General features: G+C 39.4%; 1 protein-coding gene across 2 annotated transcripts in view; it reads right to left on the reverse strand.

Moving 5' to 3' along the window:
- Mondo (MLX interacting protein mondo) overlaps positions 1-18624 on the reverse strand; it is a 114111-nt gene extending 95487 nt beyond the window's left edge. For both annotated transcript variants that reach the window (XM_071590420.1, XM_071590419.1), the window contains exon 1: positions 18214-18624. In XM_071590420.1, coding sequence (XP_071446521.1) covers positions 18214-18533 — 320 coding nt within the window. In that variant the 5' untranslated portion in view covers positions 18534-18624. The remainder of the gene's footprint in view (positions 1-18213) is intronic.
- Positions 18625-19217: the final 593 nt, after the last annotated feature.

Raw genomic sequence — 19217 nt, forward strand, 5'->3', positions numbered from 1 at the left:
AAATTTATGGCACTTTATGGTATTTATTGTAAATTTGTGGCAGTTTATGGTCGAATGTTTTTGGTCGAATCTTGATTTCACTGTTCACGCAACTGCCACTACGACGCGCTGTCTGTTACAGGCAAAGCCTCCCTAAGAGTTGGCGTCTTTAGTCCAAGGAATATGAACATAACTTAACCATGAAAGTAATATTACTGTAGGAAATATATCACAAAAACCACGATGCTGCCCAAACCGTTGCGAAAATCATGAAGAACAGCCGCGAAAGCCTTCAAGCAAAAGTTACTTAATTATGCTCACAGTGCTCACTTGTGCACCAGTCAGATAGCCTAGCATGTTAGCATGATAAATTCCATCATTGACGCAAGGAAAAAATAAAAGGCAAATATCCCTAAAATCCTACATCATTCCCCACTTGACTTCAAGAACAATAAGGATGCACACCATCGCAGTTAGCATTGCCTAACACTTATTTTCTGCAAAAAAAAAGTTCAACGTTATCTCTTTGGGGCAATACCATCAAGACATCTGACAATTAGTGCACACCGCGAGCGATATAGGAGCGGGGCACTACGTATATCGCCGGCCTTACGTAAGCAAGGGTTGACAGTCAACGTGAGACGCCTCGACCTCGCATTCAGCCTCAGCCGGGAAAAGGAGAACATTGGGCTGACCCAGCGAGATGATCTCGCTGGCGAGACGCCTATCTTCAACGCCCTAGCAACTTGTACCCAGGACGAATCCACTTTTTCTTCTGCCCCTCCACCTCCATGCATTTACTTAACAGTTATTCATTAACATGAACACGGTACACTCGCAGTCATCAACGGAATGAAAGTCTCCGCAATATCCGCAAGTTCACCCATTGCACGAAATATTTACCCACAAAGTGTCGAGAGAACGGGAAAACTTCCACAGTGAATTTTCTCTCGGTCACCGATGGAAACGAAATATCATCACGCATTTCGAACGTTTCAAAATTTCTAAAAAACGAAATATTTTATTTGAAATGGTTTCCATTCGCGAAGAATCGAGTAGGAGTTGAAAATATAACTCTATATAACAACATCTTGGCTATTAGCAAGTTGAAAGCTCATTATGGAATTTCAATACACGCAGCATCCGAAATATATCCATTTATAATACACTATTCTCCGCTCAACCAACTCAAAATACTCCGATACTTTTCCTGTCCCAAAACGCTTGAAGACAAAACTGAAGATAAGCAAATGCACCACTTCGAATTGTAAATACACTATGAATACTATAAAGTACCCTTTTAAAGGTGGTATTGAATAATGGTAATACACTGAATGAAATTTCAAATGAATGCAATGTTTAATTATAAAGGACCTCGATTTGGGAAAAGTTTATCAATCCGGGACCAATTGAATAAAGATTAAATATTAATACGTGAACGTCATCAAATATATTTCTAGCATAGCACACAATTGGAAATTGTAAATTGATAAGCAGTATTTAAAAAATCCAGCCTTCTAAATAATCCACGAACTAGCTAGTGCTTTGATTCTTACGACAAGATTAATCACGACATTACTATCTATAAATTACAATAAACTGATAATATAATCAGAACGAAATAGCTACATTTTCACAGACCTGGTCCAAAACCAGACGCTTGCTTAGGACACCACTTGTCCAGAACAAACACATTTCGACAATAAGTGACCATTTGGTGAGCTCCTACTTTCAGCACACGAGAGCTGATTTCGTTGACAGATTTTGGTTTAAAGCATTTCAGCAATGCCACCCCTGACCAATGGACCAGCAGTCCCCGTAGCTTCCCGTCGTACCCCATCGGTTTGTCCATCCATCCCTCTTGGTGGAACTGCCATGGGAAGAGCTTCTTAGCCTTTGAAGGACACTAGATTAAGGAGCTCTGACGTCACTGGGTCGTCTTGATAAGGAGTGGGGGGGGGTTTGAGTGTAACGAGAACTGATGTGAGGTTAAGGATACCGGTGGGGGGCGAAGAAGGGGCCAAGGAGGGAGCGAGAAGGGAATGGCTGCAGAAGTGGGATGAGCGGAATGAGAAGGGACAGTGTGAAAAAACTCGAGAAGACAGCACGCTTACAAAGATATTTCTACTGAAGAGAATCTTTCAAACAGACGTCGGGAATAGAACATGGCTGAGTGAAGTTCAACTTCTGGCTTTTTGTACGACTACCAGCCATTTAGTCTTAACCTGGGATGATTTCGGTATTCATTAAGTGCCCTTGACTTCGGGACAGTGCGAAATTCAACCTTGTGAAAAGCTTCACGAAAAATCGCAGCGATTTTTCAACAAGGGCTTGTTTTCGACTAGGCACGACATAAATTTACAGCACTTCCTATATCCTTTCCTTATTAACTATCAAACCGCATTTAACACCCAATATTGCTGTGCTTAACTCTTTTTCTTCCAATTCATTGTTACAGAATCATTCAACATGTGAGTCGCCGTTATGCGCGAAAAGAGAACAAGTTCTACTGTTATACTCGTAATCAAAGTCGTGCGCTTATCAGCATTTACAATGGACTGATGGATGCCATGGATAATTTTTAAGTACGGAATCATTGAGCTGTTGAAAGATAGGGTGGGATAGACTTCCTTCAACGGAATCATTGACCTTTACAAAGCGGACTTCTGGCCCGAGTCCTAAGACTTACTAGCGAAGCCAGCCTTGTTCTTTTAGGTAATGCTAAAAAATTTCCGAATCCTTCCTTTTGAACAACACTCCGCACACCAATTTCCAGGTTCTGGCTCCACCACTCATCATCTAGTTCACAGAAATCTCTTCTCAAAAAGAAATCACTTCTGACTCCAAATATCGAAACGACTTTCAAAATCCTACTTCATTTTTCAGCTTCGTCAATCACACTTTCGTTGCGGAATGGATAAACTTCATCGGAAATATTGCTCATAATCCTCGATAATCTTCGCAGCCTTGATCCGCTGACATCTGCTAGACGCCTTAATTATTAAACAAAATTTCACTGGTGGCGAACAAGACATACCCTTTTGGGGGGGGGGGGGAGGTGGGTTGGTGAAGTCTATCAGTGGGATGTAAAATTTCATGACTTAGCCAAAGGAGGATTATTACAGGGAGGGTTAATCAAAGTGTTACAGCATTTAAATAACTTTTGGCACATTATAACAATTTACTGTTCGCAATTTTCTTTTTTAAATTAGATTATTGAGCCTAAATATATCTGTTATAGTCGCCTTAGAATATGCTAAATTCGAATCGTACACTACCTTTTCGACTAATGTCATTTGAAGGAGTTCCGAGTGGAACCGAAAAACATGTTTTGCAAGATTTTCCGACAGAATAAGCAAAGAAGAATGGAAAAATATGGGAACCCCTCTCCGAAATATTTTGTCATGGGATCATTCTGGTCATACCCAGAAATCTAAAATCTGGCAGTGATGATGAGATAACAGAGGGCTTGGCCCTGAGGATTTGTATTCCACGTTCAAAAACGCCACCATTTCTAATACAAAATCAATCGAGCTGAAAGTAAGATTAAAATTCTATAACTAAAAGCGGAAAATGAAAACTATTTCCTGCTCCACAGCACAGAAATTAAAGAAAAAAATACTGAAAGGATTACTTGATGAAAACCCCATGGCATATACGCCAGGGAGTTAAAGAATTAATACCTACATTTGTTGTCAAAATATATGCAATGTGGAGACGTAATTAGATAGTGTAAACAAGGCAAACGTCTTGAAAAAATATTTAGAGAGCGGATGCAAAAACGACGACTCAAAAGCAAAGGAAAATCTCCAAGGTATCAATCAGGCATCGATGGGAAACGCATTGAAAAACTGTTAGCTCTATTATTCAGCCTAGAAACCGAGACGCCCGGGAATTTCACGGGCAAGGCGAATGATTTTTCATCTGTGAAATTCCTGCATTTTAATACCCATTGGCAGGTGACTCCGTTGAAGTCCCTGCCCCGGTATCTCCAGCAGTTCTCTGAATTAAGAAAAGTAGGTGTGCAATTTACTCCTTGAGCAAACAAACATAAATAACTGACGGAATTAACACCTCCCACAAGGAGCCTCTGACGTTCCCCTCTGAGATGCGAGTTCAATCCCCTTTATCTCATTTATACCCATGGCAAAAATTCTACAACAACCAGCAATTATCAAATTATTTACCGATGTCAGGGTCACCTAACGAGACAAAATATATAGCACGGAATCACTATATTTTTAGTAATCTCATTAATACGAGTATTTTTAGTATGCAATGTCAATATTTTTCGTATTTAAGGTCAGTGAAACATGATAAAATACGCACTAATGGATTTCTGGGGACAGAAATCCACATATCCTTATAACTATAGAAAACTTCAATTGAACTGATAAGCAGGGAAAGCATCAGAACATACAGGTACTGCACTTGGTAATTACATTAACATCGGACTTAATATTGGGAAAAAAATTCAGAATATGAGCGGAGCTGCACTAAAGGAGCGGCTTCATCAAAAGAATACCGGGGAAATATTGGAATGAAAATTTGAAAGCGCTACTTCGCACGGGTTAAGCCTCGACCTTATTACGCGTAGTGTTTGTGACCCTATAAAGAAGGACATGATCTCACAAATAAACAAGACACAAGAAAAATGGGCAGTGTATAGTGTCAGGTCTCACCAAAAACCAACCATAAGCCATTACACTGCTTATAATAATATTGAACAAAAAAAGTTGACCTCTGAGTGAAAAATCTTTGTGACCTAACAGAAAGTGTCACCGAATTATAAAACTCCAGCCAGGGAAACAATGGAAGTACCAAGATGATGTGCAGGAATTATAAATACCAGTTGAGTACAAATGCCATAAGTGTAATGCAGACACAACAAATTTTAGCGCCTCGCTACATTACTAGGCAAAACCATAACGAGATGTGAAGGTATATCGACCGCCAAACAGACCAATAGAAGGAATTGTTTTCTCATTTGCACAATTCGTGATCAGAACAGTATCAAACAGCAAACACTATAATTCTAACTACCTAAAAGTAAAATGATACGGACTACTAATAATTACCCCAATGACAGGCGACCTTACCCAAAACACCATCGGACTGGCAGAGTGAGATGAAGATTACCTTGAGCGGTATTAATGTGGCTAATTTTCTATGAAAAAAATAAAATTAATCTAAATCTAAAAGCTTTCAAGGGTAAATAAATTAGTTTATCGTATTGTATACCAGTATGTTTTAAGTATCTTAAGGGTTGGTCCTTTATCTACTTCGTAATTGAGACGCACGCATCAACTATACACTGGCATTTCGTGTAAGCTCTGATCTATTGGATCACACAAAAAGGTCTTTCAAATGGCACAATGCCATTCGGGAATTTCGAATGTGGGTTTTTACCTGTATTACGAGCGGTTTCCCAACAGAGCTCGAAACTTTGTTGCATTTCCTCTCAGCCAAGCCCTTGCATCCCCGAAGGCGATATTTTTGCATGCTACTCGGGAAAATATCACTCGAAGCATGCGAAGCCTTTTAAAGTGTAACCACAGCAAGAGGAGAAAATGTAAGAAAAAATTATTCATGCACATATCCCTCCTAAGAGCGAAGTGGTACCCAATAGATATAAGTAAACGCTGCAAATATTACAGTACATAGAGAAAACAACCCACACTTGCCAAAGGAAATCGCTTTAAAACATACTGAGTTGTGGCAATTATTGATTCACAAATTTCTTCGATTTCCCAAGGTTATCCCGATCGATTCTCGGTTCAATAATGGTAAAATTTGTATTGAGGACAAAAACTTGGCAAGGAACTGCGGCGCTATTTCGCTATCCAAGACGTATGACACACTATATAATCCGTGCAGAAAAATGTGTAATAATGTCTGGATCATCATCATCAATAGAGATCAGTTAGTTATGGACGGTCTCTACCAGCTATTACGAATTGCGTTTCGCGGAACATTCCTCTTGTTTGCCCAGCATCATGTCTTTCTTCAAATCTTTCTATCCACCTTTGTGCCGTCCAGAAAGCCTCTCCCTTTCCTTCCTTTTCCCAAGTTAACCTCTCTCTTCCAGTATTACCTTCATTAAAACGGATACGTCCCAAATATCCTCCATCTGCTTTATTCTGCCTCCTTCGAATGTCACCTATCAATTTTCTGTCTACTCTCTCCAGCGTTAAAGATACATCTTCTCCATCCTACTTATTTCCTTAACTCCTCTCCCCAGCCATGCACCGGGCGCACGCCTGTATCTCGTAATGGCAAGATTCGAATGGTCAACTTGAAGTTTCCCAGAGTGACTACAGCATTTAATGCATTGCTTTCTGCAAAAAGGTTGACCTAAATATTTAATGTTAGAAAGTTGGATAAATATTTTTTGCCGCTGCACGACACTGGTTTCCAATAGCCATAAGATATAATAATGTAATGTAACGAAAAAGTCACTGTTTGACGGCGTCACATTTTTAAGGCATTAATACCTAGCTCCCTTTGTTTTTGTTCAACCCCACACTAAATTTGGACCACATTAACTTATTTTTAGCTAATAAACAACCGAGCAGAGCCATTCTTAAGGGCAAAATGCAGATTTAAGAAACTTGCCAATTAGCGTACCATTACAAATTTCTAGTTTATATTAAGACAAGTGTCTCCACTCATTTTCTCGATCGCCCATCTCGATTTTTTTTCCTGACTTTCCTGGAGTCCGCGACGTCTTTTTCCCAGGCGTGTCTCCTAATTGTTTGGATTCTAAATGAAAATTTCTTGTGGAGCATCCATCAGCACTTCGCGTGCCGCTAAATTCACCGTGGTCCGAGGTCTGTCCTAGTCTTGTTTCGGGTTTTGACCTGGCCTGCTCGTGCGATGAATCACCGCAAACTAGTAACTTATCTCGCAACCAAAAGAAACATTATTGCCATCGAAACTTCCAATTCCCATGCGAAATCCCCGGTTCGAACATCGAATTCTATTTGTTTTAAATACGCCCATTATCGATATTTTGAAAGTAATTTCAGAAAACCCCGACTTTATTCAATTTTCCTGAGTGATTGGCCGACATCTAATGGAACGAAATTTGGAGGAAAATTTACCTTAAAAAAGGAATGATCTTCTATGTGAATTGGTTACTGCTTTCGTACGGACAAGAAGAATGAAATTTAGGTTCCTCCTAAACCATTGGTCTGTGCCAAGATATATGCGTCTCCGGTATGGACAATACTTAACTGTATTGTTTGACCGTCAGCTAATACAAGCATGAACGCAAAATACAAGCACTAATTTAATCACTCAAGGTAATCCACCTATTAGAGACAGGTTGTGGCCGGTCAACAAACACTACGTTATCGCGCGAACTTTAAGCATCGTTTCTACCAATATTCTACCAGTCTTCATGCCGTCTTAAATACTATTCCTTTCCTCCGTTAACTTTCTCCTCTTTATCACAGCCTCCAACATCCCACCATCTCTCCATATTTCCTTCGCCCACTTCTCTGTGAAAACTTCCTCTCTTCGCCCATCATAGTTAAAACGTCGCCGTTTGTCTCGCTCACTGTCCAGACTACGTACATTCTTTTCCGGACCCAATTCTCAAAATCCTCCATTCTACGGCCATCCCATTGATCAAGTTTCAGATCAATAATGGCTTCGCTCAACATTAAGTCGTTGCGAATCTTTTCTTTACTTAATTACCGAGCGTACCTGACATCAACTCCCTTCTTATTAATGCCAACGCTATTCTTCGTATGCCCCCACCGCTACGCCCACTGTCCTCTAAAATACTACTCAAATGCTTGAACTGCCCCCCGTGCTCTAGTTAATTATCTCCCACCACCATATTTAAATAACCTCCCCTATTTCAAGGGAATCTCGTTACTTTCGTTTCCTTTAGGTTGATCTTTGTCCTATATTACTCGGATTACTCCTGCAAAGGGCTCGATAATAAATGCAACCCCTTGGCTCTCTGATTAATTACTTATTGATAAGCTGTAAACCTGAATAAACCACCTCGTCGCCCAATTTTATCCCCAGCTCAAGCCTTTCCCAAGCCACTTTGAACACTTTCTCAGCTGAGTCGGCATTTGAAATCTAATCTTTCAGCTGTCATGCTAACAAGCACCGGTGAAAACTGACAACCCTGTCCTCATCCCTGGCCTCTCATCGCCCATCCTGATGCTTCCTCCACAGTCCTTGATTGTGCAGTCTGATTCATGCACAGATTTAGAATAAACCGCCTATCCCTTCAGTCTCCGCGATGTTTCCACCAATTTTGCCTACGCTACTCGGTCGAACGCCTTTTCAAAATTCACGAAGCATACAAAGACATCCTGAATATGTTGTATGTTCCTTTCTACTTACGCTTTCATCATTGCGATAGCCTCATGAGTCCCCATGCCATTTCTAAATCCTAACAGAGTTTCACGTAGGTAGTTCTTTAAGCTATTAAGTAAATTTATTGTGACGATTCTCAGAACTACCTTAATTGCATATGAAAATATCGTCCCATAATCCACACTCACTGCTGCTTCAGTCTTTTTCGGAATGGAGATCGAAATTGATTCAATGAAGTCTTCTGGCCAACATCCTCGTATGTATTGCGTGTTAGTCCAATTATTCTCTTCCTTTCGCTTTCACTGAGATTCTTCATCAAAACTGCCGGGATATTGACTATTCCTATTGCCATCACGGCTGGGTGGAAACGTTACAACAGGCCGTAACGAGCGAGCTTAGCAGCATTCCGGGCGACACCTCCCAAAAGGCGTACGAGGAGTGGAAAACCCTCTGGAAGTGGTGCTTGGACGCACAATGGTACTACTTCGAGGACTTTTGAGAGGATGTATTAATTCTGGAAATATTTTTTTTTATTCGACTCAGTGCTAATACTTTCGGGACAGAATTTGTATAGCTAACCTGCTGTTTAATCGCTACCCTTCTCCCCAGTTTTCCATTCAAGGCTACAACTACAACACGTTGACTCATTTCCAACTTATAGTAATATAGTAGTACACGCGAATGAAATTTTAGATAAGACAATAAACCCAGTTACCCTGAGAGGGATAATTCTTATTTTTGGGTAGCCATTCTTTGATGACAAGGTCTTCCCCAAAATGAAGTGGAATATTTCTTTTTCGCCGACGCGGGCGGCTGAAGTGAAGAGATTTGTATTGAGAGAGGTGGTGGGAGGTTTTATGATAGTAATGTGACCCACGCCAGTTGTCTACGTCTGTCCTAGACGTCCGTCAATGACATAGTGCAACGAAAATACACAAAAAGTGAGAGACATGCTCAATTCCGATCGACGCCTGACTATCATAATGTTAGCAGAAGAGAGCAATATTCCAAAATCCACAGTTCATCGTATTCTTACAGAAGATTTAGCCATGAGAAAGGTGTGTGCCAAGATAATTCCCAAGGTGTTATCGAAAGATCAGGAGGCTAGTCTTGTGACAATCTCGCGTGATGACTTGGATCGCTGTGAAAGTGACCTACAGCCCCAATGTGGCACCGCAGGGCTTCTTTACGGTCCTAAGAATAAAAAGGAGCTTGAAAGGTAACCATTTTGGAACGCTGAATAACGTCAAAGATGCCGTGACGAGGTGCCTGAACGACATTACCGTGGACGCCTTCCAGGAAGCGTACCGTAACTAGCAGAGACGCTGGAAACGGTGTGTAGATGCACAAGGGGGATATCGTGCAGGAATTTTGTAATTTGTACTTATGATTTTTTTAGAATTAATTTTACCTTTTTTGGGAGGGATACTGTACATTAGTTTTTGTTCGGCAGTTATCATGCATTCAAATAATAAAATTAGGCATATTTACATTAACAAAAAATGGTTTTAGCTCGTGGCAAAGCGTGATATCAATAAAATCCATCGCTCAAGTAATTCCCGCACTGTCTACATCTCACCTCACAAATTTAATAGATTCATCTACAATACATTCAGCAGAACATACGCTGTGTAGAATACCTTCCGCCCGGCTCCTACCCTTTGACCAGTAGGTGATCATATCCATCACCATTAAGCAACCATCATTGGCCTAGACAGGTCATGGTAACGCTCAAACCCTTCCCCCACGTCAAGGTCGGCATCCACACGAAACAAGCACCAAGTCAAAATCTAATGACGGCCAATATCCCTCAGGAAAGTCTCATGACTGATATCGTAACCTCAGGTAGTTTGCATAAAGTTACAGTTTAAAGGTAGGATATAAAGAATAATTAGTTGAGCATCGAACAGAATTTGATAGCTTAATTCTTCCAGGCAAGAGCAGAAGCGACGGCACAATGATATAGAAGTTTGCCGAATATTGAGAAACTTCATGAACAAGGAGAGAAATAATTTATCAACAACGCATATTTTTTCTCACTGACTGCAATTGCTGCCAGTTAAAATACTGGGATAAATTTATATTCTTCATCAAATTACACTTGAATAACGGTTTAGTAAAACTACTCTCACCGCCATCAAAAATGTGAATAGGAAATTGCTGAGGATTAACTGCAATTTGCTCGTTTTTCGAAGAGTTAAAAGCTTGAAAATTGAACGAATTAAAGTCATGTTCGAAGAATGGTGCATCTCTAGCATAGGAATAATGAAGGGGGTGAAAGTACCCACCAAGTAATATTACCTATACTCAAATGAATTCCGATGAAATTGGATAGCAAAGAAACGTTTTTAGTGAAATAGTTTTCAACGAAATAGCATTCGACAAATTTTCTTTGAGTGAATACGCTTAAATATATTGATTGCAGTCAGTCCAATGCTCTGGCATTTTTACTCTAGCGCTTCATCAAACAGCACAGTTGATGAGGTAACTACATGGTGACAACCGACGCCGAGAACTAGGACTCAAAGCCAGGAGTGACTCCTGTAAGCGTTTTGCTGCACGTTTCAAACCGTTGCAGGCTTCACACCAATGTGTCTTTTCTTTGGACGAGAACTATTTTAAGAATCGTCTGCCAGTCGCGGTTAAAATGTATACTCTTTGAAAACTAGTGTAAGAACAATATTATGAGTGGTTTTCACTTCATCGCGAATTGCGAGGGCGAAAGAGATTTTCACTGTGAGCTGTTGTCTAATATGGTGTGAATTCTTAGGATTCCTCCTAAACCAACCGCCCCAAATACCGAAGAATCTAAGACGGTATTGATTAAAAACGTCATCGCCGGATGAAACAAGGAGTGACTCGCTAAGTGGTATCCTAAAATGGTTGGAAGCCACACTCGCCAAGATTGACCAAAAATATAGCTGCTTTTAAAAAGAGCTAAGGGTTCTATTCCGGCCGTGTGAACGAGTGGTGTGGTGCGTTTCGAAGTTGAGGAGGCGAACTACGTACTCCTTTTGAAATGCTCTCCACATGGCACACAACGTAAGGATCGGGATGTCTGAAAAATTATGCCGGGATTTGAAACCAGTCTTGCAGCGGGAAGACTTAACTAACCACCGCACCAACCCGTTCCCCTCTTTATGCTCTCATTGTGACTTTGAAAATAGGGTACAGGTACTAAAATCTCCAAAATATTTGCACAAATTTGAACACATAAATTTTAATTAACTTGGAATCTGTTCGAACCTTAAGCCCATGAACTATATCCAATTATGGTAAGTACTGTCATAACGTATACATCAGGGCGAATGAAAAACTGGCACCTCTCCAATGCAGAGCAAAATCCTGGTTCGATATCTAACATTAACCATCTTTTAAATACCGACGAATAACTTATTTTAATAAAATTCTACATTCACTAAAAATCATTTTTAAATGTTTGGTTGCGCATATCTACCAGCTGAAACTCAGCATAAATGTGTCTCAATCACTGGAAGCTCAAAGCTTAGGATTTAAGATACGAGGCCAATTCAATCAAATTCGATGATAAATAACAGTACATGTTCGCATACAAAATTCTGCTAAGATAATTATTTCTCAGAACATGAGAATCTGAAGAGCCGAAAGAATATTTTCTTTCGTGGTTACCTTATTGCCGCTGGAGTGTCAAATGATTCCTTGAAGGATGGAGCCATAAACGTTGGTCCTGGGTAAGCTTCAATAATTAAAACACTCTAAAAGAAATGATTTATTTATTTATAGAGGTATTATTCGTATTCTTATACTTATGCACCAAGACTCAAAGTGTTTATTATTCATTAGTTCGATTTCTAATGTCCTCTTTATCAATTTATCATACGTCTACAGTCACAATATCTAGTAATTCCCGAAAAATCAACAGTTGAGGAGAGAAATAAATTTGGAGAAAGAGTGTCTCCTTACTACCTCCCGGGCCGTTACAAAAAGTAGGGATATTGTTGGAGAATATGGTTTATACGGGAAAAGTGAAGTACGTCCATGGGCAACTAAAACCGCCAAAATAAAATGTTCCAACAAAAATATTTTTAATGACCAAACAAACCTAACTTAAAAAAATAACCTACATAGGTACGAAGGCGAATCACCATCCTGAGGGCCCTTGCCTGCTTCGTACAGACATTGCTGTTGGAAGTAAGACCACAGTAGGAAGTAGCTAAAAATTACGACCAGGATTTATTTCCCCATCAAAATGTATTTTTATACATCAGGGAGAATGACGGTTGTTAGTTCAATCCGTAGGAGATTCGGACAGCACCGCATAAATCGATATCCTCTCTCTAGATTGATCGAGCGACCTCCAAATCGAACCGCCCGCATGCATGAAACCCCATCCTTAATCATGTCCCTCCTCGCTCGATGTGCACGATGCGGGTGTTTCCTAAATTACTCTACAAGCATTGAATATAATTATGCATTGCACAGGAATGCCAAAGGCATCTAGAAACAAGACAACCAACCACCATGTAACTGAACAATTTGCTGCCGAAAGAGCAATTAAAATAAGACATAAACATAAATAATATGCTTGAATATAAGAAACGCTGGCTTGAGATTTCAGGCAACGCATTAGACCTCCAGACGATGACAAAAACAAACTTCCATTATCATTCCTTTGATCAAGTTTGTAGTGCTTCCAAACGGAAGAGCAAAGAAAACAGTAATAGCATCTAACTGAAATGATTACAAAAAGAGGAGAATAATTATCCACTGCATGCCTATACATTTGTGTGTACACATCATCAGGCGTGAAGAAATAATATTGCTTCACCTCGTGCATTTTTTTCCACGTTCTTTCGACTCAGCCTAGGCCACTTTTCATTTAAGTTCCAACGTTTCCGGTTACTCATATTTAAAGAATATTTATAATAAACCTGGAAAAAAATTCTCTACATGTACTATCGCGTTTTCTTTCCTAAGCTAATACCTGAGAAGACGCTGGCAATTACACAAGCTGTCCGCATACTGCTAAATTTACCAGAAGCATATTCAAGCCAGATATTTTTCGGGCACATGAGAGTAGCAATTGATTTTAGCTTACACCTAATGTAGCCCAAAACTTTTTTAAATACATGGTACCATATGCTGCAAATTTATGACGCACCAAATTGTGTAGGAATATAATTAAATAATTTAAATCGATGCAAGTCATCTCTCTTTCGGATGCTTTTACTACGTAATTACCGGCAAGTAAATGGTTCTCATTCATTATCATAGGGTGCGTCGATACGACTTGAGAGAATCAATCATATCATGGATTGCGTCTGAGAATAGCGTACGAAAATTTGTGAGAAGATAGCTTCACGTGGCTTGTGTGCAAACCCATTTTTCTAATAATTACTGTTTCTGGACCACAAAAGAGAAAACGCCAAAATATCCCGGAAACAAATTCCCAATGCCAAAGATAATATCATAACGTCGACGTGAGGAATGTAAAATTCAGCAAGTTTAAGAAAATTATATGAATGCTTCAATGTCTTGTCGTACTTACGTGAGGAGTGAAAAGCAGCATTTTCCATTAATAAACGAACCAATGACTTTATTACGGTGATGTCCACACATCAATAGTAAAATGTCTTCATGTCAAATAACATACCTCATTCGAGTCCAGGGAAATATTTCCCTCAATTTATGAAGCCATTTCATATTCTCACATCGGAGCAAATACATAATACAAAATTGAAAACGGTGCCAAACATCATGTCTCGTCCAGTCTATCCACTCGTACTACCAATACGTATTATCTCTTCAGCCACTACAAATATAATCGAGGTTTTTCTTCTGTAAAAGTTAACGAAGTATACTATAAAAGTTCCACAGTACTTCCTGCCACCTTTTTTCGTAAAGAACTGCAGGTTTATTTCAATAAAAATTTTCCAAAAAATTATGGTTATATTATTGATTTCCTCTAAAACGCTATAACCCTATACAAGTATATTTGAAGTATATACTTGTATATTTGCGACCAAATTTCCCGGAATCAAAAAAGTATCTTTTATTCCACTCAGATAGGGAGGGGGTCCCGATATAATTTGGAATTACTTAAATCTCTGTTAAAATAAAATTTTAAACTTCGCGCGAATCGACACATACCTTTAATCTCAAATCACATACTTTGAAGCGAAAGTGCAACGAAAGTACATGAATATTTGAAAAAATATGAATAAGTTCCACGACAAAACTAAAATTTGGGTTCAGCTTCATATTACAACCTTGTTATACGTATGTCATCATAATCCTGGGCCGTAAAAAAATGTCTGTATTCATAGCTCTGTCACACCAAAAACCGGAAAACAATTGCATAAATGCCATTGAAAGACAATAACGGTAAAAAAGAATTATTTTCACCATTATGATATAATTGGGCGTTATATCCATAGCAACACCTTCAAGCACGTCCGTATTCAACCTCCACGCTAAACTTAAAAGCAGTACCGTTAAGGAAGCCATAAATACTTGGCCGTAACCACTTCTGGCAATAAAGATACGCCCAAACAAGGAACTGAAATTCGAATCTCCAAAATAACCGAGGAAATCGAATTTTACATTCATAATTCAATTTAAGTGGGGCGTGGTAGTTCAGTGGGTGGAGCGTTCGACTACTGATCGGAGGAATCCAGCTTCAACTCCCCGGTAGCTTCAGCTTCACCGAAGTTGTGTGATTTTTCGGGTACCAGATCTTCCGGGATACCATTCAGAAAGAACTGGCCCCTTAACTTGATGTGTGAATCTCACACGCCGATGGGCTTAGTACTAGGAGAGCACTACCGATCCAACCAACCTTCGAGTTGATAATTATAGTTATGGCTATTTTAATTTTCCTCGATTACACGAAGAAATAGGTTATTTGAACAGTCCGTCGAACTGAACAAAGGATTCGAATTACTCACACAAAGTTAACAGGTACATTTAAGTTATTCCTTCAAATATTTTTAAATTAAAACAAAGACATTCTACAATTTTTTTTGGAAAGAACGCATTTATGTATATTTTTTCTAATTTAGCCTTCGCAGATTCGGGAAGAAACACCTTAATTACTAACGCTTGGGCAAGAAGCTTCAAAAAACTAACTTTAGGTTTCCTAAACATACGGTTATCATTTATTTGGGTTAATTCGAGCAGTAACCATTACCCAATCCATTATTTGAACGAACAGGGCAAAAAACAACGTTCGGAGCAAAACGCTTTTAATTCACTCGAATTACTAATTCCTTGAGCTATCTGAATTGAAAAATCCTACCGAAGACCAACAGTGAAACTCTACATACCCCTTTTTTCGATGAGATGATGAGATTAGGGCTCCCCTCACTCCGGCGGCGAGTAAAGAACAGTAAAATTTAACATTTAAAACCCACTAAAAGGAACGAAGAAATCTTTATTCACAGTGATATTATTCACTGATCCTTATTCTTCGGAGGCAAATCCATCGGTTCACTGAGTATTCATTATTTCGACTCCCAGCTTCCTCGTTAAAAATCCGTTATATATATGCCTACCGTCACAATTTCGCGCAACTCATGATTGGGAGTTCTACCAGGAGTCCTCATTCTACGCTCGACCAGGAACGGATGGACTGCCGGTATCAGCCAAAAGATATCAGAAGTTACGCGGTTAAGAATTCAAATTACCCAAGCCGAAGGGTATAATAAGCATGATTTTACTTCTACTGTTAGCATACATGTTTGTTTAGGAGAGACTGACCACTTGCGGCGACTTCGATTATCAATCGATGAGATACGATGGAAGAACGACAATGAGTCAGATATAATCATTGACAACTGTGTGCTTCAACCACGTCCTCTCTGAATATGCCACTCATTTCCAATTATTAACGCCATAAACTGTTCACATCTTTGCAAAATGTGGATTATTGCAAGTGTACACTGCATTTTTCATTGACTAGGGTAAAACTATGTTTTTAACCGAAAAACATACAGATTATTGCCATTTCATCTTGACATAACCATGCCCATCCTCCATCCAGAAGGAAATTGTTTTTCCAAGAAACTGCGGGAAATACCACAGCAGTAACCTTTAATGGAGTCATCCGCTAACATGCATTTCAATGCAAAAATGTCAAAGTGTAAATATCGTTAAAAATCACAAGTTTAAGAGGACGCCTCGATAGTTAAACTAGCTCAAGCAATCGACCGGACATCGAGGTATCCGGGTTCAAATCCCGGTCAAGGCGAATGATTTTTACGCTCTGAAATTGCTTTTATAGGAGAATAAATGATAACATTTCCTCGTATGCCACTGACCCGAGCCATGAAATCAAGACAGCGAAAAATGGTGCCCTTGAGTTTTTAAGAACCTTTGACGGTTGGAATTTTGCTATTAGAATTTAACCCTTCCGCCCTAAAATTGAAAAGACCTCTACGGAATAGTCGTCAAGCTTTATGAAACAAACTCCAAAACTATTAATATCCCTTAGATTTGTAAGTGAGTTAAGACCTGCACAAACAGCTCTTGCCCTTGAACTTTTAACACTTGAAATCGGCAAACTTTTGATGCCAGAAGAAAAGCGCGCACGATCCCACCAAAAGGTTTGAAAGGAAACAAATTCATATACCTAAGGCTAACATTTTCTAAAACTGAAGGGATGGGTCGTACGAATGAATATCGACGCGAATAACCAATATAAGTTTCAATTAATTTCACAAACACATAGGAAAAACATTAGCCCAATCTGTCGGGCATTCTTCATACAGCAAATCGACAGTCATACAGCCCAAAGCAAGCACTGGGCGGGTTTTAACTTCAACACGCCGTAAAATCATATGCATAAGCAGTATCTGAACGTCTCCAACATTAACCTATCTAAGTTGGAAGTTATCTCACGATTAAACCTGTTTGGACAGCAAGTATCGAAATTCTAGGTAGTTAGTGATCTCTAAAACAACCCGCGATCCTTAACAGCCGGGACCATTTGCCCCAGCTGTGAATTCAGAATATGCATTTTATTTTGCGAAACAAAGAAAACGATACAAACTATAAATGAGAGCCGCACGAAGTCCGTCCATGTACTTTAGTATGCGCTGAGCCTAATTTAAGATTTACGAGGTCTTCGGCGGAGGCCGGCTTGATCCTCTCTATGCAAAAATATCTGAAAAAACCTGGTATTTCCACAGAAAGGTTACAACAGTAAAGGCAAAGGCTGATACTAACTGTCTTTCCCAGTACTGTTAGGAGAGCATCAAAGCGAGTACCAAAACTCTCGAAACACCGTTTATTAAGCAGCAGAGACAACATACAAGACCACAAGGAAATAATTAGACGAAAAAGATGTGTGAGAGGAAATATTTTCATTACTGCGCTCCGCCAATAAATCCAAAGATGCCAACTCAAAAATACATTTTTTTCGCGATTTGAAATACACTAAACCGGTCCTCGACACATGGCGCGATGTTGCCAAAGTGGTAAAACAATCGTCAGGAAAACAAATTCAGATCAAACCTCAAGGCTGGGAAGCATGTTTGCTCTGATCCCTTCGTAACTGGATTCAAGTCAAGACAGACCCTACTTGATGCACAGTTTATCTGCGCGTATTCTACAGAGTATATTCAACATAATGGTCAACATTAAAATATTAATGGTATTTACATAAATGCTATTATCAAAGTTCCCTAATAAAGAACTAATTCCTGCGCTATTCACAACGATGAATAAAAAAGTAGCAGGAAAGGAGAATAATCGAATATCAAATAATGTTTATGAATACACACACTATTTCCAATACCGTTATGACAATGGAAACAGCTGGCATTCTGCTAAATATATGCGAAGCATTGCTAAGACTGGGGATATAATTATTGTCATAGCTCTTTATTAATAACTTATATTAGAAAATGAGCTAACCTGTATGCTAAAGACATGCACTGGAATAATTTTGTGAGGGATGTCTCAATGGTAAGGTGCTGCCCAGGCTTTTCCACTTGTGCCACTGTTGTTGGGACTTGTATTACTCCAGAAGAAGAGTTTGACACAACACCCATTTTATTTGCTTCCTCTTCGGGCACTGGAACTGCCACTTCATCTTCATCATCCTGTGCTTCGGCTTCAAAATCTGAAACCATGAAGTGGCCCGAGTGTATTGCTTCTCTTCCAACCTTATTTTTCTGAGACATATTGTCCGATATGTCGGATCCTTGGGTCATGATGGTCACTTTGCGATACATGAACTCTCAGAAACTGTCTTGATTAGTTTGTCAACAAAAAACACGCAAATTCCCTCCCGTTAAAGGAGTGTCACAATACGTTAACACTACCACCGCCATATTAAATCTTTCTATGACGTCTGCGCATACATCCAGCGACATCGCCTCGGAGCATGAAAACAGCAACTTTCTGTTAACAAATGAAAAGCCAACAGCGTCAGCATGTCAATATCATCATCTCGTTGGTGAAATGTAACGAAATCTGAAGTGCCGTTGAAATGTTTTTTAAATTGAACCATTTGTAAGGTACGGCTTCAGTTTACGTCTCTAACCGTTTCTTAAACGTGATAATTTTACTGTGTCTCTGGAAAATATTTCAGAAGCCCACAATTTTCAATTTCGTTGTACCAAACGTCTAACATTTAATTAGCATTTGTCGTAGATGTGCTCCTGGTTTACGAACAAATTTGAGTGGAACATAATACATTCATCAGATAAAAAGAAAATATGGAGGAAGCTGAACAGGAAACTGTAGCCGATATATCGAGTAAAACATGGAATGTAATGCAGTGTTCTCTGAAAAAGGAGGGCTATCGAGAAGGAGCCGCATCAGGGAGGGAGACGGCCGTGCAGTCCAGTTTTGATATGGGATACAGTGAAGGCTTTAAATTGGCTTATGCCAAAGGGATAATTCATGGTTTACTG

The sequence above is a fragment of the Hetaerina americana genome, unplaced genomic scaffold, assembly GCF_022747635.1.
Source record: "Hetaerina americana unplaced genomic scaffold, ioHetAmer1.1.p SCAF_4, whole genome shotgun sequence".
Lineage (NCBI taxonomy): Eukaryota > Metazoa > Arthropoda > Insecta > Odonata > Calopterygidae > Hetaerina > Hetaerina americana.